The following is a 27,059-nucleotide window of genomic DNA, read 5'->3' on the forward strand; positions in this document are numbered from 1 at the left end:
CGACATTTTGGGCCAAGACCCTTTGTCAGGACTAACTGAAAGAAGAGCTAGTAAGAGATTTGAAAGGGAGAGGGAGAGGGGGAGATCCAAAATGGTAGGAGAAGACAGGAGGGGGAGGGATGGAGCCAAGAGCTGGACAGTTGATTGGCAAAAGGGATATGAGAGGATCATGGGATGGGAGGCCTAGGGAGAAAGAAAGGGGGAGGGGGGAAAGCCCAGAGGATGGGCAAGGAGTATAGTGAGAGGGACAGAGGGAGAAAGGAGAGAGAGAAAAATATGTATATAATAAATAATTAACGGCTGGGGTATGAGGGGGAGGAGGGGCATTAACAGAAGTTAGAGAAGTCAATGTTCATGCCATCAGGTTGAAGGCTACCCAGACGGAATATAAGGTGTTGTTCCTCCAACCTGAGTGTGGCTTGACAGTAGAGGAGTCCGTGGATAGACATATCAGAATGGGAATGGGATGTGGAATTAAAATGTGTGGCCACTGGGAGATCCTGCTTTCTCTGGCAGACAAAGCGTAGGTGTTCAGCGAAACAGTCTCCCAGTCTGCGCCAGGTCTCGCCAATATATAGCAGGCCGCATCGGGAGCACCAGACGCAGTGTATCACCGCAGCAGACTCACAGGTGAAGTGTCGCCTCACCTGGAAGGACTGTCTGGGGCCCTGAATGGTAGTGAGGGAGGAAGTGTAAGGGCATGTGTAGCTCTTGTTCCACTTACAAGGTTAAGTGCCGGGTGGGAGATCGGCGGAGAGGGATGGGGGGGATGAATGGACAAGGGAGTTGCATAGGTCCCTGTGGAAAGGGGGGGGGGGGGAAGATGTGCTGAGTGGTGGGATCCCATTGGAGGTGGCAGAAGTTAAGGAGAATAATCTATTGGACCCGGAGGCTGGTGGGGTGGTTGGTGAGGACCAGGGAAACCCTATTCCTAGTGGGGAGAGGGGAAATCATGATTAGGGGAAGGGAGTGGGAAACACCTGAGAGTCTATCTAAAACGAACAATAAAGCAATTGTTTGGAATAAATGACATTGCTTGGTGACTCAGGACTGTGTGTGTCTGCTCCCAATCCTCCACCTACCCCGGCACTCCCCTTCCTCCTGTGCCACACCACTCCGGTGCTCTGCCCGCACCACTTCCAACATCCTTTGCTCTTGCCCGATTTACAAACTCACTCTGCACTCCATGTTAACAATTACAGTACTATGCAAAAGTCTTAAGCACCCTAGCTATATATATGTGCCTAAGACTTCTGCAAGATACTGTATCTGCACTTCTAGAGCGTTCAGACTTGGATACCAAGGTATCTCTGTTCCTCAATATTCCCTATCCCCTTACCATTCAGAGTGTACATCTGACCTCATTAGTACTCCCAAAGTACATTACTTCACATTTATCAGGATTAAACTTCACCTACCATTTCTCAACCCATTACATGAATAGGTCTTCACCCTTAACATTTCGACCAATCTTCGAGTTATCTATGAACTAACTGATTGTACCTCCTTTATTGGCATCTGAATCTTTCACTAATATTATACAAATAGCAAGGGTACCAACCCTGATCCTTGTGGCATGCAACTGGTGACCAGCATCTAATTACAAAAATAATTCTCTGCCATCATTTTCTGTCTCCTATTGCCAAGCCCAGGACTCCATTAACCTAACTTTTTGGCTCTGTCTTCCATATTGGATATTGTAAGACTTCACTGAAGTCAGTGTAAAACTGCATTGCCCCCATCGATCCACATTATTACCTCTTCAAAAATTTCAGTCAGGTTGATCAGACATGATCTTTCTTTGGCAAAGCCATGTCTGATTAGTCCCCCCCCCCCACCCCCATTCAAGCGATTGTTAATACTATCTTTGAGAATTTTTCCTATTAACTTTCCTACTATTGATGGTATATGCATAGGTCTATATTCAACTGTTTTCCCTGTGTCCTTCATGAAAAGTTGGACCTTATTTGGTCTCACCTGGTATCTCATATGTGACTAGCAAACATTTAATGATCGCATAGTCGTATTGATCCCGTGGGAAATTAGTCAAATCTAAGTGAGAGCCCAGTCACCCCTTGCTTCCCATTGGAGCTTGGGTAAATCTCATCTGCTCTGGCAGCGTTTGCAGGCCATTGCTTTCTACATCAAAGTCTAACATCATGAATGGCTGTGATGCTTTACTCCCAGATGAGCACAAAGCCTTTATGGGGAAAAGACAGGTAGGTGGAGATGAATCCATGGTCAGATCAGCCATGATCTTATTGAATGGCGGAGCAGGCTTGATGGGTCAGATGACCTGCTCCTGTCCTGCTCCGATTTCTTATGTTTATGCACGCTTTGAAAGGGAGAATAAAAGTACATCTGTGTGAATCCCTGCAGCATCTTGTGACCCAGTGATCTCTTGAGTCAGAGGCAACGTCAGAATATCTTTCAAGAGGATGAACTCTTGCAAGGTATGAGGCCCTAATTGAGTCCTTGGTAAGGCATTGAAAACCTGTACCAGCCAACTGGTGGGCTCATTCAAGGACATCTTCATTCTCTCACTACTGCAGTTGATGTTCCATATGCTTCAAAAGGGTGGCAATCATGCTAGTACCCAAGAAAAACAGGGTGAGCTGCCTCAATGACTATCAATCAGATGCACTCACAACTACTGTGATGAAATGCTTTGAGAGATTTGTCATGACCAAAAACAACTCCTGTCTAAGCAAGTAACTGGACCCACTGTAAATTGCCTATTTCCACAATAGAGTACAGCAGATGCAACATCGTTGGTTCTCCACTCAGTTTTGGATCACCTGGACAAAAGTGATACCTATGCCTGTTGTTTATTAATTACAGCTCAGCCTTCAACACAAATCATACCCTCAGTTCTAATCAACAAGCTCCAAAACCTTTGGTCTCTGTATCTCGCTCTGCAATTGGATCCTTGACTTCCTCACCAGGAGACCACAGTAAGTGTGGATTGGAAATAACATCTCACTGACATCAACAAGGTTGCATGTTTAGCTAACTATCTCTCTATACTGATGACTATGTGACTAGGGGCAGCTCAAACACCATTTATAAATTTGCTTATGACACAACTACTGTTGGCAGAATTTTAGATGATGGGAGGAGGCAAGCAGGAGTGAGATAGTTCAAGTGGTTGAGTGTTGTTACAAAAATGACCTTGTACTTAACGTCAGTAAGACCAAGGTATCGATTGGGAACTTCAGGAAAGGAAAGCCGAGGGAACAGCGATGGAAAGGGTGAGCAGCTTCAAGTTCCTGAACATTTCAACATCTCTGAAGGGCTACTGTGGGCCCAAAATATTGATGCAATTACAGAGCATGCACAACAGTGGCCATGTGTGGGGGCACATGATAAAATAGACGGAAATCAGCATGGTTTTCTCAAGGGAAAATCTTGCCTAACAAATTTGTGAAATTCTTTGAAGAAATAACAAGCAGGATAGACAACGGAGAATCGGTGGATATTGTGTACTTGGATTTTTAGAAGGCCTTTGACAAAGTGACATATGAAGCTGCTTTTGGAAGTTAAGAGCCCATGGTATTACAGGAAAGAGACTAGCATGGATAGAACATTGGCTGATTGATGGCTCTGGGCCTGTATTCCCTGGAATTCAGAGGAATAAAGGGGATCTCATTGAAGCTACCAGGAACTCAAGAAATGCAAAGTCATCAAGACAGCGAAACAATACAAGGACAAAATCTAGACACAACTCTCCACCAACAACACACGCAGCACACAGCAAGGTCTGCACACCATCGCAGACTTCAAAGCTAAATGCAGTGGTGCTGCCAACATTGCTGCCTCTCTCCCAGATGAGCTAAATCTTTTTTACACTCGGTTTGATGTTGCCAACGCTGAGCCCACGGGGAGAGCCTCCGATACCTCTGAGGCTGAAGTGTGCAGGTGTTTCCAACAAGTTAACAGCCGCAAGGCTGCGAGTACTCAGGGTGTGTGCAGCACAGCTGGCCGGTGTGTTTGCAGACATTTTTAATCTCTCCCTCTCCCAGCGTAGAGTGCCCTCCTGCTTCAAAACAGCCACCATTGTCCCATACCTTAAAAGGACCAAGGTAACATGTCTGAACGACTGGCTTCCTGTCGCACTCATCTCAATAATAAGCAAAGACTACACCTGCAGCATGCTACCACCCACACTGGACCCCTTACAATTTGCCTATTGACACAACCGATCAACAGATGACACAATAGTCACAGATCTACACACCATCCTTACCCACCTGGAGAGGAGGGATGCTTATTTAAGAATGCTGTCCTTGGACTACAATTCAGCATTCAATACCATACTTCCCTCCAGGTTTGACAAGAAACTCAGGGACCTCGGTCTTCACCCTGCCTTGTGCAGCTGGATCCTGGATTTCCTGTCAGATGATAAGAGTGGGCTCCCTTATCGCTGTCCCTCTGACCCACAACACAGGAGCCCCCCCGGAGCTATGTCCTAACCTCCTGCTTTACTCTCTGTACACCCATAACTGTGTTGCCACCCACAGCTCCAATCTGCTAATTAAATTTGCAGATGATAATACATTGGTTGGCCTTATCTCAAATAATAATGAGGCAGCCTACAGAGAAGAAGTCATCACCCCGACACAGTGGTGTCAAGAAAACAACTTCTCCTTCAATGTCACAAAAACAAAGGGGCTGGTTGTGGACTACAGGAGGAATGGATACAGGCCCTATTGACATCAATGGATCTGGAGTTGAGAGGGTGAACAGCTTCAAGTTCCTTGGTATACACATCACCGAGGATCTCACTTGGTCTGTACGTACCAGCTGAGGTAAAAAGAGGTGCTCTGAAGAAGTTCGGCATGAGTCCCAAGTCCTAAGGACTTTCTACAGGAGCACAATTGAGAGCATCCTGACTGGCTGTCTATCACTGCCTGATATGGAAATTGTACTTCCCTTAATCACAGGACTCTGCAGAATGGTGTGGACAGCCCAGTGTGTCTGTGATGTGAACTTCCCACTGTTCAAGACATTTACAGCCATAGGTGTGTAAAAAGGGCCCGAAGGATCATCGTGTACCTGAGTCACCCCAACCACAAACTGTTCCAGGTGCTACAATCTGGGAAACGGTACAGCAGCATAAAAACCAGGACCAACCTCTTCCACCAGGCCATCAGACTATTAATTCACACTGACACTATTGTATTTCTAAGCTATATTGACTTCTGTTGTATATCTTACTGTACATACTATTTATTACATATTACTATAATTTGCACTCTGCACATTCAGGCAGAGACATAACGTAAAGATTTTTACTCCTCACATATATGAAGGGTGTAAGAAATAAAGTCAATTCAATTCAATTCGATATTGAAAGGCCTCAGTAGTGTGGATGTAGAGAGGATGGTTGCTATGGTAGGGGATTCTAGGACAAAGGGCATAGCCTCAGAATAGAGGCACGTCCATTTAGAACGGAGATGAGGAATTTCTTTAGCCAGAGAGTGGTGAATCTGGGGAATTTGTTGCTACAGGAGGTTGTGGAAGCCAAGTCATTGGGTAAATTAAGGCAGACGTTGATAGATTCTTGATTAGTCAGGGTGTAGAGGGTCATGGGGAGAAAGCAGGAGATGAGGGCTGGAAGGGAACTGGATCAGCCGTGATGAAATAGTGGAGCAGACTCAATGGACCAAATAGCCTAATTCTGCTGCTATATCTTGTGGTCTTATATTTCATTAGGAGTTTACGGAGGCTTTGTGTGTCACCAAAGACTCTTGCAAATTTCTACAGGTGTACTGTGAAGGACATTCTAACTGGTTGCAGCACTGTCCAGACATCCCACCCTGCAAAAACTGATTTCAGGGAGGTAGCACCATCAATTTGCGGGAGACTTCCGGGAGAGATGGGATGTCTGCAATAGAGTAGCTCCTTAGCAGCTAGCCAGCTAGTTTAAATAACGTTAGCTATGCTAATGAATGAATGACACCTGTTAAACTCACCTCAACATGTCTTTTACAGTCTTAACCTACCATGGGCAATAGAAAAGTCACTGTTGCAAACAGTGCAGCGAACAACAGTCATTATTTTTGACCCCTATTAGGCAGGGGTGCACTTTAGTGTAGTCTGGGGTGACGTACTTTTTATATTTTCTTTTTTTGGAACACTCTGCCATGGCGCTCTCTCTCTCTCGTGATCACTCACCCGCTTTCTTTCTTTCTTTCTTTTTCTCTCTCTCTCTCTCTCTCTCTCTCTCTCTCTCTCTCTCTCTCTCTCTCTCTCTCTCTCTCTCTCTCTCTCTCTCTCACATGTTCTCGCTTGCTTTCTCTCTCGCGCTCTCGCTTGCTTTCTCGCGCTCTCACTTGCTTTCTCTCTCGCTCGCTCTCAAAAAAATTGATTTGCATGATATTGTATATAATTTACGGGCATCAGGGAGCCACTATTCATATGTGGGAGACTCCCAGAACTTCCGGGAGAGGTGGGATGTCTGACTGTCTGGTATGGAGGACCCACTGCACAAGATCAGCAAATGCTGTAGAAAATTGTAAACTCAGCCAGCTCCATCATAGGCACTAGCCTCCTCAGTATGAAAGACACCTTCAACACACACCCAGCATTTCATGGAACAGCTTCTTCCCTTCCGCCATCAGATTTGTGAAAGGACAATGAACCCATGAACACTACGTTACTATTGTTTTTCCCTTTGCACAACTTAATTAACTTATATTCATATTTCTTATTGTAATTTATAGTTTTTAGAATGTATTATATATTGCAATGTACTGCTGCTGTAAAGCAACATATTTCACAACATATGTCAAACATGATGCTGTTTCTTATTCTGATTCTGCTCTGTCCCTTAGGGATGTTATGCACCTTTAATCCTAGTCTGTGAAATTCAGCAAAGGCACTTGGTATTTAGCACACAACGAATAGGCTCAGCAAACCCATAGATAAATATGTAAACCAGTCCTGGAGTAATCTTCTGGAGAAACTGCTGTAGTAACTAAGGACATTGAAGTACATTTGATCAAATAAATGCAATAGGACCGGCAGGAAATACTGGGACTGTTGTTGAGAGAGAAGAGCACAGTTAATATTTCTTGCAAGTAGCCTCCAGAACTTTCATTTGCAAACTGAAATCTATTCACTCTCTTTATGTTGTTTTTCATCATAGCTGAAAACTTCCAGCATATCTTGTTTTACAAAGTGTGTATTTTTTAAACAAAGGTACATAACGTTCTGTTTAAATTATAAATAGCTTGCTGAATGAGATGTAGTGTTTAGATAGAATTGATATAAGTCATTAAAATATTTTAGTGACCCAAATATAGAATTATTGCCCACACTAATTTATATAACAGTAGGTTATACTTAAAGTAGATTCATCATTTGAGTATGGGTGTAGATTTTTTGAATGAGAAGACATTAAACAACTGGCCTATATTTTGAGTTTAAAGCATGATAGGTCATGTCTTTGAGGGACTGGACAGCATGTATGCAAGAGTGAAGTTTCCCCTAGCTTTTTAAAATCAGTAAAATGACTGAGTCCAGAGAAATGTGTTTATTCGCTGGATAGTGAAACTCCAGAATCCTCTGCCCAAGAGAGTGTTGTGGCTTAGTTGCTGAGAATATTCAAAATAGATTGAAAGAATTTTGGGTATTAAGGGTATCCAAGTAAAGAGTGTTGCGTGGGAAACTTTCACTGGGTTAAAACATTACCCATGATCTTATTGAAAAGTGGAGCAGGCATGAGGTAATGAAAGACCTATTCCTATTTGTTATGTTGTATGTATTTTTTCTTCTCAGATGATAGCATGACATTTGACTTAAATTTAAAATAGCTTGTAATCTGTATCCCATTCAATAATGTTTGCTGGTAATATTATAAACTGTTTACTTTTTATTTTAAAGTGAGGTATGGAGTTGTAAACATTGTACTTTTTACTTTTTTGAAGTTTTATGCTTGATTAAATGACTTCATAGGGGTGATCATAATAGAACTAATTTTATTCTCCTGTGACATTGCTGCACTTAGAATTTTCTCAATAGTTTGGAAAAACCAAGCTGTTATAAATACCCCTTTTAATTTGCTATTTACAGATTGCTTTTTCCTGTGCCAACAATCAAGTGAAATGTGTTTGGACAAGGAGGATTTACAATATCCTAAATATGATGCATCTTATTGTCTTGTAGTATAACTGTCAAAGTGGGGCACTCAAAAGGTGGAACTGAAAGGAATTTTTCATACTTCCTGACCATGCTTTTCTTCTGGGAATGAAAGGAATTTATAACTGGAGGGAAAATTCTTTTAGAACATGTGACTTGATTGAAAGAACAAAAGAACCATAGCTGTTTGAATTTTAATCTAATTTTTCTTCCAATTAAAATGCATACTTCTGTTTTCTGAAAGATATTGCTTCATGTAGAATGAGGCTGTTTAACAAAAGTATTTTCAGGCAGAGTGAGCTTCAACATCTCTCTTAAACTTGTAGTAAAAGGATATTGTGACTCTAAACTGAAGCTGGTTTTAGCATGGCTTATCATGCGCTGCTGTAGCAACGATCAGTCTCTAGGCAACTGAAACACATTGACCTCTTCATTGAACTGAGTGTAGCAGTACTTCAATTTAGCAACCAGAGACAATGCTGATGGTGTTGAATGTGGCTGACATGTTGTCAGATGCATGGTCAGGTTTTTGCATGTGCTTTAGCTTTTTTTGTTGCATTGGAAGACACGTGCATAAAATTTATATAAAATCAAGTACTTTCATGTTTCACAATTAATATGGAATTCATAATAAAATAATACAGCATTCCACACAGAAGAAGTAATTTGAACTGCATTGTAGTTTCGGGTTAATTAAAATTCCAATTAATTGATTCAAAGAAATTTATAAATTCTGGCCATGTTAGTGCTATTTGCTTTAGTCAACACAAATCTGCAAAGCTCTGCAATGAAGTGAAGACATACTTACAGGGATCTGGATACATGCATGTGTTAACTTAGGAAATTATGGTGTCCCAATCAGCTTCCCAATTATGGCATTACCTGTATTTCGTAAGATGCAATTGACTAGAGGGGGAAGATGATGAAAGCAATTCTCGGCATGGAGGCCTGACAAAATCAAGGGGAAAGTATTTCCCAACACTGCACAGAAGTTGCTAGTGCCGGTTGTATAGAAATCAACTATGAAACAACAATATATGTGCAAAGCAGAAAGTGCTAATAAATACTGTTTATTTTGATGTTTAAAAGGCTTTTAGACAGATACTTGATTATGAAAGGAGTAGATGGATTCAGGCCTCATGCAGGCAAATGGAATTAGCATAGTTTGGCATTGTAGTTAGCACGAGCAAGTTAGATCTGCTGTAGAGCTCTATCACTATTAAAAACAAAATTACTGTTACAGATTCAGATTTACTTATCATATGTACATCGAAACATAAAGTGAAGTGTGTTGTTTGCATTAACAGTCAATGCAGCCTAGGGACATGCTAGGGGCAGCCCCCAAGCATCACCCACACATTCTGGCACCAGCATAGTATGCTCAAAATGCTCAGCAGAACAACACAGAACACAACAAACAACAAAACTACAACAGCAAAACAAACAAGGTGGTCCTCCAACTCTAGAACAGGCCTCCAGTCTCCTGGCTTTGGCCATCAGGCTTCGATATCTGGACTTCCAATTGACTTTTGGGCTCCAATCTTTGGTATCAACCCTGGGCTAGATGATGATGGGACCTGAACTTCAGGCTCGACCGCCAAGTGTGCTTCCTGCTTATAGACATATCTGTTCCTGGGACACACTGATTGGGACAGTCCAACATCCAAGGATGTCTTCAGTCACCCAACCACATTGCAGACCTTCAAGCATGGAGTGGAGGCCTGGACTGCAGATGACCTTCACCACCCTTAAAGCACAGAGCATAAGCCCAACCTCTAATTCCTCCACATTCCTGTCCTAAACCCTGATCTGACCTCTAACATACGTACATTAAAAGTTTCAGAAAATCTGGAAATTTGAATGAAGGCAGGTTTTTCTTTTCCCTATAACTGTGACTAGAGTGCAACATAACTGTCAGTTTTGCAATGTCCTGAGACTCTGAAAGAAAGTGCTTTAAGGCAAATTCAGTCTGTTTGGAATTGAAATTATGTAGTTCTGAGAGTAAATTGGTTATTTATTGAGTGAAAATCTTGTCTTGCATGCCATTTTTACAGAACAGTTCATTACAACAATGCACAGGTTTCCCCCGCCATCCGAAGGTAGAGCGTTCCTGTGAGACGGTTCGTAAACCGGAATGTCGTAAAGCGAAGAAGCAATTACCATTTGTTTATATGGGAAAAATTTGTGAGCGTTCACAGACCCAAAAATAACCTACCAAATCATGCCAAATAACACATAAAATCTAAAATAACAGTAACATATAGTAAAAAGCAGGAATGATATGATAAATACACAGCCTATATAAAGTAGAAATATTTTTCTACAATCATTGCCTGAACTGTTCTCCGTAGTGAAAATCTCACGCAAGCGTCGTCGGCAAAAACACGGCACAAGCGCTCTCCAGTAACCTTTAAGCTATGAAGCTGCCAAATCATACCAAATAACACGTAAAAATACACAGCCGATATAAAGTAGAAATAATGTATGTACAATGTAGTATCACTTACGGGAATCGGGAAGACATTGAGCACACTGGTGTGTTAGGCTGAGTAGTCGCAGGTTGGGGTAGTGCAGTAGCCCCAACTCTCCGGGCAGCGAACCGATATCGATCCTCAAAGAATGCAGGGATACAGTGGTAGCCGGGACACATGCAGCACATCTTTAAGAAAAAAAGCTGAAATAAACAAGCTAATTAATTAGCATGTTTATTTCAGCTTTTTTCTTAAAGATGTACTGTGTACCTCCCGGCTACCGCTGCATTCTCCACGAATCGGTATCTGTCCGCGGCCTGGGGGTTGGGGTGGTGGGACACTGGGGTGTCATCTCATCGTCGATCAGGGCAGCCAGGTCATCTTCTATCTCTGCCTGCCTCGATGTCGAAGGTCGAGGTTCGTTGTCTGCTGTGGCTGATGTGGAAGGCTTGCTTGACTGCTTAGCCTCGCGCATTTTTCTATCACACAGTTCTTTGTAAGGACTCAAACCATCTTGCAAATATGCCCAAACCGACGTACCCTTTCAAAATTAAAGCCGTACTTTATCATTACTCATTCGGTTTCGATTGTTATCCTTCCTCTTCCAACTGCATCAGCTCTTCATCTATCAGTTCTTGGTCATGGGATGCCAAAACCTCTTCAACATTATCTTCGTCAACTTCCACAAGCCAAACTCACTTTGTCCTTACTTTGTTCACCACGATCGAAACGCTTAATTATGTCTAGTTTTACACTAAGTATAACACCCTTACAAGCTCCTTTAGGCTTTTCCGATACCTTAGAACTCACCTTGCAAATGGCTGCTCACAGGCACGTGTTAAAGCAATGCTGGTGAGAATGCCGTTCCGAATCCGGAGGAGAGCGGCTGCTCGGGGCGCACGCTGATTTTTTTCGTGCGCTGCTTTTCTTCGTAACAGCGAAAACACCTTCTGTTAGCGAAAACAGGTAACTAATGTAGGTCTTTCGTAACAGGTTTCGTAAAGCGAACGTTCAAAAAGCGAGGGATACCTGCATTGAAGTAGTACAAGGTAAAACAATAACAGTGCAGAATACAATGTTACAGTTGCAGAGGAAGTGTGGTGCAGGTATACAGCAAGGTGCAGGGTTAAAACGAGGTGGATGTGAAGTCGAATCCATTTTATTGTACTGGGAGCAATTCAGAATTTTTATTGCAGCAGGATAGAAGCAATCCTTGAGCTTGGTGGTACTTGCTTTCAGGCTTTTGCATTTTCTGCCTGAATGAGGGTGTGGTGTGAAGAAGAGGGAATATCTGGAATGGGTGGAGTCTTTGATTATGCTAGCTGCTTTACTGAGACAGGAAGAAGTATTGACAACGTCCATGGAAGGAAGTTTGGTTTCTATGATGTGCTGAGCTGTGTCCACAACTCTGCAATTTCTTGTGGTTACTGGCAGAGTATTGATAATCCTCAATTTCCTGAGTGTAGTCAGGACAGATAGGCAGCAGCACCTCTACCACAGTTATTATCAGTGCTGGTATTTCTCAAGGTTGGATCCTCATCCCCCTACTTTACTCCTTGCGTACTCATGACTGTGACCAGATTCTGCTCTAAACTGTTATCTACAAAGTTTGCAGATGATACTACCATAGTGGGCTATAACTCGATTGAAAGTGAGTTGGAGTACAAGAGGGAGGTAGAGAGCCAAGTGACATGGTGTCATGCCGACAATCTTTCCCTCAATATCAGTAAAACAAAAGAGATGGTCATTCAAAAGGTGAGTAGTGCACCAACTCCTATCTTCAACAACAGTGCTGAGGTTGAGAGTTTTAAGTTCCTAGGAGTGGACATCATCAATAACTTGTACCTGGCCCAACCACATATATGCCATTGGCAAGAGAGCTAATGTTTCTACTTCCTCCGGGGGGGGTGGGGGGTGAGTTTAAAGAAATCTGGCATGTCCCCGTTGACACTTAACTCAATGTACTTTGTATAGATTTGCTCTGTATGAATAATATGCAAGACATGCTCTTCATTTTCACTCTACCTCAGTAGATGTGACAATAACATTCCAATTCCTTACTGATTCCAATAGTTTTGTGGAAGAAAATTATAGTACATTGGGCTGTACAGTAAAACTTCTAATAATTTTGAATTCTCTTAATACCCCATCTTGCTTTTTATAGATACTGTGCAGTATTGTAGTAAGTTTTCCAGTGAACCAAGTAAGTGGAAATGGAATCTGGGAACTGGGGCCCTATGGAAAGAGAGCATGACGAAACATTACCTGCTGAGCCACGTGTTATAGTTGGGATTTTTAAATGATTAGAATAAAGATTATTGGGGTTTTACTACATTTAAAGAAACTGGCCTGACTTGCTTACTTTTGTATTCTTTGTATATCAGTACTGTTTATGTACTAAGCATCTTAATATTTTTAGTTGTAAAAGCATATTTTTCAAATGCTAACAGTATAATTTTATGAAATTTTTTATGAATGCAATTGAGGTTGTGATTGAGTCTCAAATTATGGGTTGTGATGGTAAGGTAACACATTTCTTTACTTTCTGTAAGTGTGTAAAATTTGAATCTGTTCGGAGTATATTAATGTTTTAAGTTATAATAGCCTTGTTAAATTTTTGGTCCAGACTCTTACACTTTATGCTGTTTTACCCCAAAATGGCCTGAAGTTATGCACTGAACCTGGACATTACATTTTGCTAAGTATTTCAGTATGACACAGGTTTGCAGTGGAGTGTGAAACATTCACAACAATAAATTATGTCAATTTTAAATTTAAGCTAATCTGAAGATTTTAGGGATGTTTAACAATGTTAAAGCACTATGTAAATGCAAGTTATTGTTACATGCGCGCTGATTATAAGTATAGGGTCACAAAAATATGTAAATGCGGTCTGTGGTTAAATTAGCATTTTTTTTTTGGATATTGGTATCTAAAAGCTAGTATTATTGCTTGTCAAGAGAATCATGGTTCAGATGTTCAGGAAGCACCATCATTTAAATTAATTTACATCTCTCAATTTAAAATCTTGGGAAGTAATTTTCTGGAATCTTATTTTGTACAAATGTTTTTGATAGTTTAGAAGAGTTGACTTGCAGTTGCATAGTTTAAAGTCTTCAGGAGTAGTTCAAACTTCAGGAGGGCCAACGAGAGATGTATAAGTTGATCTGGGTAAAGAGGTACTGCCTCAACATGAGAAAGGGCATAGAAGGTGGCACTTTAGTTCACTTCAGGAAGAACCGAGAAGAGAGAATGCCTGGAGTGAGTGGAAACTTTGATTTTGCTGGCTGCTTTGCTGTGGCTGCAAGAAATGTAAACAGACTCCATGGGTGCTGGGGGGAGGATGTTTTTGGCTTTTGAGCTGTGTCTTCAACTGCAGTTTCTTATGGTCACATGCAGAGCAGATGCCTGCTATAACAATCCATTAAGCATCCAGTAAGATTGTTTCTTTGGTGCATTGAATAAAAATTGGTAAGGGTTAAAGGTAACATGCCAAATTTCTTTAGCCTCCAAATGAAGAAGAGATGCTGGTCAGCTTGCTTGCTTTTGGCATCTATGTTGTTGAACCAGGAGACTATTGGTGATGTTCATTCCTAGGAACTTGATGCTCTCAACTCCTCCTTCCTGATGTCAGTGACCAGTCCTTTTGCTTTACTGTCATTGAAGGATAGGTTATCATGGCACCATGTTTCTAAGCTATCTCCTTCCTATACTTTGACACACTGTTATCTGTAATATGGCCCACTGTGGTGGTGTCATTTGCAAACTTGTTAATAGTGTTAGAGCAGAATCTGGCCATGCTGTCACAGTGTTGCAAGGAGTAGAGTGGGGATTGAGGATACAGCCCTCCCTTATAGGTTGTGGTCTGTTGGTCAGGAAGTTGAGGATTAGTTGCAGAGGGAGGTGTTCACTCCCAAGGTTCAGAATTTGGTGATGAGCTTGCTTGTAATTATAGTAATGAAGACAGGTCTGTATTCAACAAAAATAATCAAACATATCTAATGATCTTTACTGTCCTTGTGCTCCAGAGTTTCTGTGTAGGGCCAGGGAGACAGTATCTGCCATAGATCTGCTTCAGTGGTAGGTGATTTATAGTGGGCCGTGGTTGTCTGGAAGACAAGAGTTAATGCATGGCATGGCCAGCCTCTCAAAGCACTTCTTAATAGTGGACGTTAAAGCCACTGAGATACCATGTTCTTAGGGAAAACAGTATTTAGTTTTTGTATATCACCTTTAACTTGGCAAAATGCCCCAAGATGCTTTATAGAATTATCAACAAAATTTCACACACTGCCATTTATAAAGATCAGGGCGCTGTCATGACAAGCTTTTTCTTAAATGCCCATCGTCTTGGGCATCTGAAGCCCCACCCTCTCCAGGTTTTTTTTTATGAGGTCGAGTCCAGGCACGGATGGAGAGCGTGTAAGGCAGCCGGCCGGATTCAAACTCGGGACCTCTCGCCCCGAAGTCCAGCGCTGATGCCACTACGCCACCAGCTGGTACAAAAGATAATAGGGTGGCTGACATAAAAATTTGAGTCTGAGAAATAGACCTTCAGAAGTGACTGAACGGAAGAAATAGAGGTTGGAAAATCGGCAAAGTTTTTGGAGTGAATTTCAGAGCTTGGAACCTGAACATCCAAAGATATGGCCACTAGATATAACATAATAAAATCTTCACATGATCAATCTCAGAATTGGAAAACCTGCAGATTTTTTTTTGATGATAGATTATACAATGAGGAGAGTGTAGTTAGTAGCTGGATCGGAAACAAAGATGTGAATTTTAAATATTATGCTTTTGGCTTCTCTAGGTACTATTTGGGTACGAACACATTGGTAATGAGAATTGGTACCTGTGTAGAACACAGCATCATTGTTTAGAATGAATATGACTTATAAACAATAGAATGGTGGAGATGGGCCAAATATGTATTAAGATAGTTAAGGCTATGGATAATAAAGGGACAGTTAAGAATTTCACCTCTGCTTAAGTTCAGATACAAGAAGAGTTGGATAAACTACAGAGGTGAAATAGATGTCCTAAATTATGACGAGAATATATAGGGTAGGATCAAATACTTCAGTGCTGCTCCCTCCCTAATTTATAACTCAACAAATTATTGTACTGACATTCTAAGAAACAAATATTCTGAATAAGGATCTAGTGCTTTAGTGGCTTATATGACGTATAAACTTTTCTCGGGCTTCCAGCTGGGTACAAACATAGATTTAAACTGATGTTTTGATGTAAAACTCATCCCTGATGAAGATGACAGAGTTTGGCATTGAAATGTTGGTTAAAATCTATGCCTGTACCTGGCTGGAAGCCTGAGAAGTGTTTATTCATCAACAAATATTCTGTCGAACACAACTGTACTGCCTTTTAAACCACTACTACCCTCCTTCCTTTCTCGTTGGGCAGCCCCTCACAATTTAAGGATGATTTGCTCCCTCCATTATCATATTTCTGAATAGTTCATAGACCCATGAGCACTACCTTACTTGTTTTTTTGCACTATTTATTTATTTTATAACTTCATTATTTTAATGTCTTGCATTGTACTACTGCAAGACTTCGTAACGTGTGCCAGTGATAACAAACCTGATTCTGATTCTGGTTTTTGAGGTGGCTGATGAGACCATGCAGGTAAATAACTTGGAGGTGACGCATTCCTTCTGCTGTGCTGAGATTGTGTGTCGTGATAAATAGACTGGAGGTTCCTCATGCCATCCTGAATGTACACCTTCATTTTAAATAGTCTTGGATCAGATGTTCCACAAATTCTCTGTAATCATAGGGCTGCACACTTATCCATAGACCTCCTCTCTCATTGCCATCCGGGACCAAACAACCCTTGCAGCCCTGGATCCGGATGAACCTCTACCAACTTTGTGTGCTGCATTTGATGCACTAGATGTGGCCTCTTCTACATTGGCTAGACCAGATATAGACTAGGTGACCATTTTGATGAATGCCTGTGTTCTTTTCAATGGCCATCTTGATCTCCCAGTTTTATGCCACTTCAACTCCCTTTCCTGTTGCCTCACCAACTGGTTCACCTTTGGCCATCTACATTACCAATGTGAGGTGAAACACAGAGTAGAAGAGTAATATCTCATACTCTGCCTGCGTTGTCTGCAACCCAATGATGTAAACATAAAATTTTCCAACTTCAGGTAACCCATACTTGTACTCCTTTCTTTCTCCTTCTGCTTCCCCTGTCACCCAGTTTCATTTCCCTCTCCCACTTGGTTTCATATGTTTTTCACCCACAAACTGCACCTTCTAGATCTCCTATTCCCTCCCCCATCTGGTTCCATTTGGCCTTCATCCTTCCTTATTTAGTCCCATTCAATTTATTCATCATGTTCCAGCATCAACAGCTACTTGTTTCCAATTATCACATTCCAGCCTCAAATCTACCTTCACTGTTCACAACCCTCTCCCCATTCAAACCACTCTGTTTGGCACCAACAATCATTCCGCAATCAGAGTCTTTCAGATTACATTTCTTCCCCATTCTGATCTTCGGTCTGAACAACAATTAAACTGCTTAACCATGTTGCTTTTATGCAGTGAGTTGTTTCCACATGATTGGCTGATTAAACTGCTGCAGTAATAAACAGCTGTACCTAATGAAGTGGCCACTGAGCGGAGTGTTATTGGTACAGAGAAAGTGCAGTGCAGGTACACAAATAAGATGCAAGGCTAATGATGAGGTAAATTGAGAAATCAAGATTTCATCTTTATCATTTGAGGTCTGTTCAAGTATCTTGTAACAACAGGATAAAAGCTGTCCTTGAGCTTGCTGCTCCATGTTTTCAGGCTTTTGTATGTTTTGTCCAATGGAAGAAGAAAAGAGAATGTCTAGGTTGTAAGAGGTCTTTGATTATGAGCTTTGTCCACAATTCTGCAGTTTCTTGCATTCACAGGCAAGGCAGTTGCCATACCAAGCCATGAGGCACCCTGATAGTGATCAGAGACATGCTGAATTTCCTTAGCCTTTTGAGGAAGTAGGGGTGCTGGTGTGATTTCTTGGCCATACCATAGCAGTTATGTGGTTGGTCGAGGACAAACTGTTGGTGATGTTTATACCTAGGAACTTGAAGCTATAAACCATCTCTACCTCAGCAGTATTCATACATGTAGAAGTGTGTGCTCTTGCCTGCTTCCTGAAATCAATGACCACCGCTTTTGTTTTGCAGACATTGGAGGAAAGGTTCTTGTTTTGACATCATGCCACTAAACTCTATTTCCCTCCTCAGCGTTGTCTTATCATTATTTGAGATCTGGCTAACTACAGTGGTATTATCTGCAAACTGATATAAGTTAGTCTACATTTCCGATTATTATTGTTCTCAAAACATTACATTTTATTATCCCCCAATAGAAAATCCAAAAATGGTGAATGTACTCATAAATGCTATTAATTTTTGTCAGTAGTATTTGTAGATATCTATTGCCTGTCCTTGACTGACTTCATAGTTTGAGAATGCAATTTAGCAGCACACAGTTTTGTTTTGGTTTTTAATTTCTACATATTATTAATTTCTATGGTTACCTTTTATCAGTTAGCTACATTATTTTGTCTTTATTTTACGTTGTTGCTGTTGCATCTTTGTAATAACAGAGAAAATATGTACCATGTGTTGTATGAGATTTTACTTTATGACAGTAATTTGCTCTTTTTCTTTGCAATATGATATCTGTACCTTCTTGGTATCTATCTTCATTATTTCTTCTTAACCTTCCTAGTTAGTTGAATCTGCACTCTTTTCTCTGAATAGCACTGTATTTTCTGTTTTCCTTAAGTTTTTATCATTTCTCTCATCTTACTTTGTACATTTATGTCCTTATAACAGGTACTGCAGCAATTGCTCACTGCTTTTGTATGTGTTTGTACACTAAACTTTTATTTACTATATAACCTTTTAATCTAATTGATTGTTCTTTGGAACCGGAGGCCTCATTGTTTTCCTCATTCTTTTGTCCTGCAATCTTTGTGCATAATTTAGTGCTAATTACTTATTGTTTTTTGATTTACTTTTTTTTACCTTTATGCTTTGGTCAAACGTGGTGCTGTCCTACATTTCAAACTTTTTTCTTAACTTCGACTTGTCACACGTTAGTTTTCTGGACTGTGCTGAATTTGCTAATCTCAGCCTGGGTGGCAGTAAGAGTTGTACGATTAATCTAAGTGCCACTGGACGGGGAAAGGAAAATACAAACCAAGTTTCTTGCCTCTGATTACAATTAGGTAACTGAATAAAAAGCAAATACATGAATATGGCAGCAAGCTTTGCTATAATGCATCAGCACCATGATTAAATAACCTATCCGCAGTTGTTGTCTCATCTTATGTGAAAAGCACAACCATTTTATTGAACTGTTTCCTGCATGTGTAGCTTTGCACTGTAGCTCTTGGCAATAAGCATGTAATGATCACCAAAAATGCAAATCCAATTGGTAACCAATCTACCATAAACATCTTTCTGATATATAATTACATCTTTGGAAAAATCTACAGCTGAAAAATAAATTTGTAAAAACTGTTTAGGATCCATTCTTGTCTGGTTTGCATCAACTATTGTTGCATTAATTCCCTAATGTTACAAAACTATTAAAATGTACTGCTGCTCTGACGCTACAATACTAACTGAACTACGCAAAGCATTCATAGAAGGAATTGCTTGAATATATAAAACATCTTTGCACATTGACTCTGCACTGATATATTTTAGGTGGGTTGGGGTATCGATGAACTGTGAATCAATGAAAGTGCAAAGTGTTACATATTGCTCCCGGTTGTTCAGCCAGCCCTTCCTTGTGTCACTGTATGAATGAAGGAAAGTTCAGTCATGGTTTACCAAAATCTAAACCCTCCCCCTTCTTTATGTAAGTCCTTCTGTGGGCATTTCTGCATTAGGCGAAACAATGGTGCTGAATATGTTAAGCCCCTAACAATTAGGGAGCAGTTTGAGGCATTGAATAATGTCGAATGATGCAATTGAACCTGACAGCTTCAACAGTCAGCCTGCTCATGGGACCTTAAAGTTGTTCACACTTGGTTTCATCTCTCATCACACGCTGTGTATTAAAACCCTGCTGGTGGGGAACTCAGAAAGAAATGGGGCCGGTTGTCAGGAGACCCTGCTTAGTGCATAACTTGTATGGGCATTGGCAAAGAAAAAAATTGCTTCTATTACCTTTTTTTTTGCATTGGCCATCAGTTTGTTTGTTTTCTGTTGACAATGTAATTATTGTTCTTGATGGCATTCCTAAAAGAAGCTTTATACTTTCAATGCCTTATAAATTTATATGTCTAGAATTCCACAAATTGCAAATGCCCAATCATATTTAAGTATTTACAAAAAGGAAAACATGAAAATATTAAACCCATAGAGAAGTGCACAACAGTCATCTATTATTTAAAGAGATGAAATAAGCTAACATCTGGAGTTATGTGATGTTTCCATAGAACGTTCTTTCTGGAGATCCTGACGGACTTGATGTTACTTTTTAAAAATTATTTTTCAATTAAACAAATACAGGTATATTGTTTGTTTGTGTTATTGCTGACAAGAAACAGTTTAAATTTTGAAGATTTAAGAGTTTGTGATTTGCTGTGATGTATTTATTGGAATAAAATTTTAACACTTGTGATACGTCATAATTGATATAATTGTCATTTTGCAGCCTATTGTGAATGCTTCTAAATTTCTCTTAAAGGTTAAAATAGTACCTTTCCAGCCTTTTCAATCATATAAGGAACATAATGTTTTCTGTCAGAAACATTACAGGATTTGTTAGTTCATAAGAGGAGAACTACAAAATTTTCTCAATGAAATCAGACAAATGTGTATACTGCCTCTACTGGTAGTAACACATATTAACAGGGCATTTTATACATGTTTTTGGAATTTCTTGAAAACTGTTGCTTCAGAAATTAAAACCTGCAGTATTTGTCACACAAATATTAAAATTCCAATTACATTAAGGTCTTTATCAGTGATTGAAAATTGAACAATTGAAAATTGTTTGCATGATGATTTTACATTTGTCTAATTCACTCTCTAATGTGGGTGTAGAAGTGTTTTTATTGTAACTTTATCAATAATTATTGTATTTTGTAATGGTATTTAAGAAAATACTTAAACATATTATAGATTCAATGTTTTCCTTTATTTTAATTGTCAAATACTGCTTAACTATCACTGGCAGAAGGTTTGCTGGATGTTGTTTCCTAGCTTTTCATAATGGGATAGTAACAATATTCCCTCAGTTCTCTGGAAAACTTCATGTAATTATTCCAGAAAAGCAATAAATGAAAGAGAAACAAAAACATGTAAATTTAAGATATAAAGACTTCATGCTACAAAATTGATCTGGACATAAAAAGAGAAGTAAAAGATTGGATGAATAGAATGCAATAGATACCTAGTTACAAGAAACAGACTTGTGTGCAATTTTTATTCAATGGACCACAGCTTCATAAAGACTTGAATTGTTTGTGGTGGTTGATTTACTTTAAGGATAGCTTAACCACGTATGAATGAATACAATCATCTGCAGGAGCTTTTAAAGCTGAGTATATTTGTAATGATTGATTCCTTTGCTCTAAACATTTCTTTCAGTAGCTTATCCTTGTCACACTTCAACTTTCAAAAGAATCTGGGTGTTCACCATTTATTGCATTTTGCAGCACCGGTAAATGTATGCAAGGAAAATTATTTTTTCATTGAATTGGATTATGTGAGAAATTAGCCAGAAAAAAAAACTGCTTGATATGTTTAAGGCTTCATTTTTGCTTGTTTGGCGAAAGTCCCAGTGGCCGCCTTCAGAATTGTGGTTTGCAACATGAATGAATACAAACTTTGGAAGAGCTAACTGGTGGTACTATTGGCTGACTGCCAAAATTACAGTTCTCAGATGGGGTTATGATAGAGCTGTGATTTATCATTTAATTCTCCATTGTGAAGAACATACTTGAGCCGCCTTTTTGCTTCCAGTAGAGGCTTGTTTGACTTTATTTCCACCTCTAATAAAGATAGTAGAACGATTTTCAGTTTTTCTAATGGTTGACATTGTAAAGGATATGTGGCTTAGGGCTAATCTGGAAGTAGGGCCTTCTGGCATTTGCTGACAGTTTGTAATGTGGAAGACTTGAGCATCTGATGGCTACCTGCACATTGCATAAATTATTTAATAAGATTAAATAATTAGTATGACTATTATGTGGTCACTGTGTCGGTAAGTCCCAGTGTTTATGATTTAGGCTATACACTTAGGGTGTGGATGAAAACCAGAAACCACTCTTACATACTTCACCAGTCATTTTATTAAGTTAAATTTCAGTTTAGATTGGACTGCTATTGACTGAAGTTTAGAAATGTGATTTTTGATAATTACATGATTTTTTTTAACATTTTGAATCTGATGTAGTAAACAATAAACAACTACAAATTATGATTGATGTTTTACAATCATGAATTTGTTTTGCTTTTTGTTGTGACTTTCATGCAGTTAGTCATTTCTCCCCTTCAAAGATAGGTATTGACAAGTAATATCACAGTCAAGCACTGACCTTAACGCTTGTTGTTTAATTTCCAATTAGGAACACTTATTCCTGAAGAATTTCACAGTAGTACAGTAGTGCTAGAAAGTTTGTGAACTCTTTAGAATTTTCTCTATTTCTGCATAAATATGACCTAAAATGTGATCAGATATTCATGCAAGTCAAAAGTAGATAAGAGAACTCAATTAAATAAATAACACAAAAATATTATACCTTTTCATTCATCTATTGGGAAAAACAATCCAATATTACATGTATTTATTGTATAAAAAAAAGTATGTGAACCTTTGTTTTCAGTAACTGGTATGACCTCCTTGTATAGCAATAACCTCAACCAAATGTTTCCAGCAATCATTGATCAGTCCTGCACATCGGCTTGGAGGAATATTAGGCCATTCCTCCTTACAAAACTGCTTCAACCCTGGGATGTTGGGCTTCTTTACATGAACTGCTTGCTTCAGGTCCTTCCACAACATATTCAGAGGACAAAGGTCAGGACTTTGACTCACCCATTCCAAAATGTGAAATTTCTTCTGCTTTAACCATTCTTTGGCAGTCTGACTTGTGTGTTTAGGGTCATTGTCTTGCTCCGTGACCATTTTCTCTTGAGCTTCAGTTCACGGATGGATACCCTGACATTTTCCTGTAGAATTTCCTGGTACAATTCAGAATTCATAATTCCATCAATGATGGCAAGCCGTCCTGGTCACGAGGCAGCAAAGCAGACCCAAGCCATGACACTGCCATCACCGTGTGCCACAGATGGGAGGAGGTTCTTATGCTGGAATGCAGTGTTTGGTTTTTGCCATACCCGCCAAATGTAACACTTCTCATTTAAGCCAAAAATTTCCAATTTGGACTCATCCATCCACAGAACATGCTTCCAATAGCCTTCTGGCTTATCAACATGGTCTTTAGCAATCTTTAGATGGGTAGTAATGTTCTTCTTGGAGAGAAGTGTCTTTTTTCATGCAATCTTGCCGTGCACACCATGCAGTATCGACTAGCTTTGGTCAGGACAGTGCAGAATATCGAACCTGAAATTTCACTAAAGTGCATACCGTGTAATGATTTATCAAATGTTTTTGAACCTTATTTTCAGTAAATAATTGTCATGCAAACTAGAGGAACTAATGAAGGGTCTTGGCCTGAAACGTTGACTGTTTATTCATTTCCAGGATGCTGAGTTCCTGCAGCATTTTGTATTGATTACAGAGGAACAATATCTTGTATTCTACCTGGGTAGTCTACGACCCAATGGCATGAATATTGTGATCCTCGCCACCTCTGTTTTGTTCTCTCTCTTCCAGAACTACCCTTGTGCTCTCATAACACCATTTCCCCCCTAACCCTTGGTTCCACTTTCTATCCCCTTCCCAGCTGGCTCCATCTGCCCATCATTGCCACATCACGCTGATCCACCTATCACGGTCAGCTCTGGTCTCACCTCACTCCTCTTACCTCTTTATACTGGCTTCTGTCATGATGGAAGATGTTAATACACAATTTCAGCCATCCTTCTGCTTCCATTGTTGTCTGACATGCTGAGTTCCTCTAGCAGCTTGTTTTTTTATTTGTTCCATGTCTAAGCATCTGCAGCCAACAACACCAAGATCACTGGCAATATGAAGGTGGCAGCAGAGTGGCCAAAAAAATATATTTTAAAAAAATTAGCAGTGTGTATTATGCTTGAGGAATCAGGAATCCTAAAGGAATTCAGTGTGTCTCTCCAGTGCCTTTCTTCCATTTTTGAGCAGTCTTCTTCTTGAAGCTTCTTTCTGGGGCTAATGTTTTGCCTGGGATAGTTCTTTTGTATTCTTCTCATAAATTCCCACTTCCACATGCAGGCATGGATGTCAGTTCCACAGTGATCATGTGTGGGTCCGCTTTGAAGTGTTTTGGGCTGCACATTTGTTAGGGTGTGAGGATTGTTTTTTGCCTCTCCTGGTGTCTGACCTACCTGAACCATAAGTAAAAAGTGTAACTATGGAAATTAATAATCTATCTTGTCACTACATAAGACTTTAATTAGGACATTGTGGTTATACCTCTGGAAATCTGTAAATATAGTTAGAAATTGTGAAATGGATATCTTGAGATGCTATTTTGTAGAATGTTGAAGAACAGGAATACATAATTCACCCTTACTGGCTCAATTAATACAATATTCCTTAACCTTCCCCGTAGTTCATTAAATTTTTCCCTTGTAGTCTTGCTTTGAAAGTCACCATTGAATTTTACTTCCTTTACCTTTTCAGATGTTGCATTTTTTTATTTAGATACGGAGTTTTTAAAAAATATGTAATCTTCACCATGGATTTTTTAATGCCAGTTATCATTAAAATTATGTATTTTGGTTACCAACATTCCTAATAGTATATTTGTGGATTATGTGTTTCTTTATCTCTCTTAATAAAACGCAATGTTGAAATGCCCTATTCTCCCCCCAACCCTCCCAACCCCATAATCTAGTCTGGTTTAAAGCCAACTACCTCAGCTATGTAAATCTCTCCACGTAACTGAATAATCTTATCCCTGTCCCATTTTCCCATTTTCTGGGGGAACTATACTCTCCAACAGGCCTTAATTAAAGCGTACATAATTTTGGCCCAAAATGTCAACTGTTCTCTCTTCCATAGATGTTCCTTGGCATGGTGAATTCCTCCAGCATTTTGTGTGTGTTACTCAGATTTCCAGCATCTGCAGATTTTCTCTTGTTTGCTATCAACACGCTCTTGTTGAATATAATTGCTGCATTTTACTGAATGCTGTTTTAGCAGCATTTTGGTTCAAGTTTAAGTTCAAGTTTAATTATCATTCAACCACACATGAATACCCATGAACACAGCTGAACGAAACAGTGTTCCTCAGGACCAAGATGCAAAGCACAGTACCAGCAGTCATTCACAGCACTAGGTATGTCCAGCACATGTAAGTTAGCAGTAAACATATAGTCACATAAAAAAAAAATACGATATAGCCTAAGACCCTAAGCTACATTTCCTGTAGATTGTTGGAGGATGAAGCAAGAACAGCCCTCAGCGGTCTGTAGATGAATGCACGCATGCAATCAGCTTGTCTTTCACCAAGCAAACACTAGAGGGCAGTACTGATGGGAGGGGCCAGTTCCCAACCAAGTATGGAGGCAACAAGCGATACTGTGGCATGCTCGTTACAACCAAGGCCGCGCAGCTTCCTTGCCATTGCTCTTGTCAGTAAACCAGTGATCCAGACTTGCAGTATTTTATGTTACCAATGTCCAATAGAGTCTTGATATCACAGGACAATCACTCACTTAAACTGCACACTGCTTTTGCACACCAACTCAGATACCTTTCTGTAGCAGGCAGCAGTCCACACCAAGTCCAGATACTCTGCTAAAGAGCAATTAGCTGATAAGGTAGACCTGCATTTCTTTAAGTTCTTAATATCGGCTCGATTTGTGTGTCCTTATACAAAAGAATGAAATTATTACCAGCACAGAAATTAAACGATATTTGTTTGAACAAACTAATTCTCAAATCCATCTATTGTTGGAATTAACAACACAGAGAAAGACAAGTTAATTTTTTATGTCATTTAGGCGGTGGGGGGGGAAGGTTCCTTTATTAGATTAATGTTTTGGAATATTGAATGGAACATTTACAATTATATTTAATGAGATGCAATAACAAACCTGTTACCTCTTTTGAATATTCTATGCTTGATAATCTGCAAAGAAAGTACTCTGAAACAGAAGTTAAATAGGTATGTTTTTAAACGGAATAGTCACTGATGATTTAATAATCTGACCTAGGCTGGAGTTGTGATCGAGACATACAGAATATTTCTAAAATCGTTTTTTTATCTTTAATGTTTGTATTTTGATGTTAATAAACTCATTTCTGTCTTAGAAATTGATAATCTAGAACCATGCAACTGAAATTCTGGTTTCATTGTTACTCTCGTGACTTAACTGCTCTCAACTGAGTCAGGAGTTGGGTGGAGTAGGGAAGAGAAAATTAGCGAGTATTTTTATACTTGAACAATAACTGTTGAAGAGCATCTATCTAACTGTTTTCTGATAATATGGCTATGTGAGGAGATATTCTGCTAGCATTCACTAACTAGATTCACATAATAACAACTAGAGGGCAGCCAGTAGCTACCAAACCATATCCTAAACATTAGGAGAAGGGACAAAGTTTACCTTAAAAAGAAATTGTGGAAAAGTGACTAGTGCAATTGGGTTGATGCTGTATTGTTTTTCTGCTGTATTGTTTTTCTGCTGTACGGAACTGATGACTTACCATAAAGACAATTGAAACCGGGAATTTTCTATGTATGGAAAAATAATCACAAATCTTCCAGCATCATCTGGTGCCGTTCATTATAAATTACTAATTCAGCAGTTATGTGTTTGTCCATTATAGTTGATTTGTCTCAAAGACTTTCTTTCTATTTCTAATTGTGCTTTATCATATCCTCAACAGGCAAGTGCACTACCTGGATCATCTTTTAATCTAGCACCATCTCACATGTTTGGAAATCAATTAAATCCTAATTCGGCAATGGCAGCTTTTATTGCACAATCTGAAACCAGTCCAGCAGGTAAGTTTAAGAGGAAGTTTGAGAAGAAAAGGAAAATTGTAAATCAGAATTATTTCAAGGCTCTTATTCTCAAGAGGAATGACATGCCAAGGTGGCTTTCCTGACCCTGCATATTGTTTAGGAAATTTTAAAATGCTTCATTCATCAAAAGGCCTGTGACAATGAATTTATCTTTTGAAAATTTCTGAGGAGCATGTGGTAAAGAAGTTTGCAGATGCTACAGTGAAGAGTAAAGCTTTAGACTGCAGTAATATATTTGGTCTTGTCGTTTGGACAGA

General features: G+C 39.6%; 1 protein-coding gene across 7 annotated transcripts in view; it reads left to right on the plus strand.

Annotated features, from left to right (window-relative positions):
- The window catches only part of mllt10 (MLLT10 histone lysine methyltransferase DOT1L cofactor), a 288,280-nt gene that overhangs the window by 189,058 nt on the left and 72,163 nt on the right, over positions 1–27,059 (plus strand). For all 7 annotated transcript variants that reach the window (XM_072253815.1, XM_072253813.1, XM_072253811.1 and 4 more), the window contains one exon: positions 26,664–26,781. In XM_072253815.1, coding sequence (XP_072109916.1) covers positions 26,664–26,781 — 118 coding nt within the window. The remainder of the gene's footprint in view (positions 1–26,663; positions 26,782–27,059) is intronic.

Source organism: Mobula birostris, chromosome 3, assembly GCF_030028105.1.
Source record: "Mobula birostris isolate sMobBir1 chromosome 3, sMobBir1.hap1, whole genome shotgun sequence".
NCBI lineage: Eukaryota > Metazoa > Chordata > Chondrichthyes > Myliobatiformes > Myliobatidae > Mobula > Mobula birostris.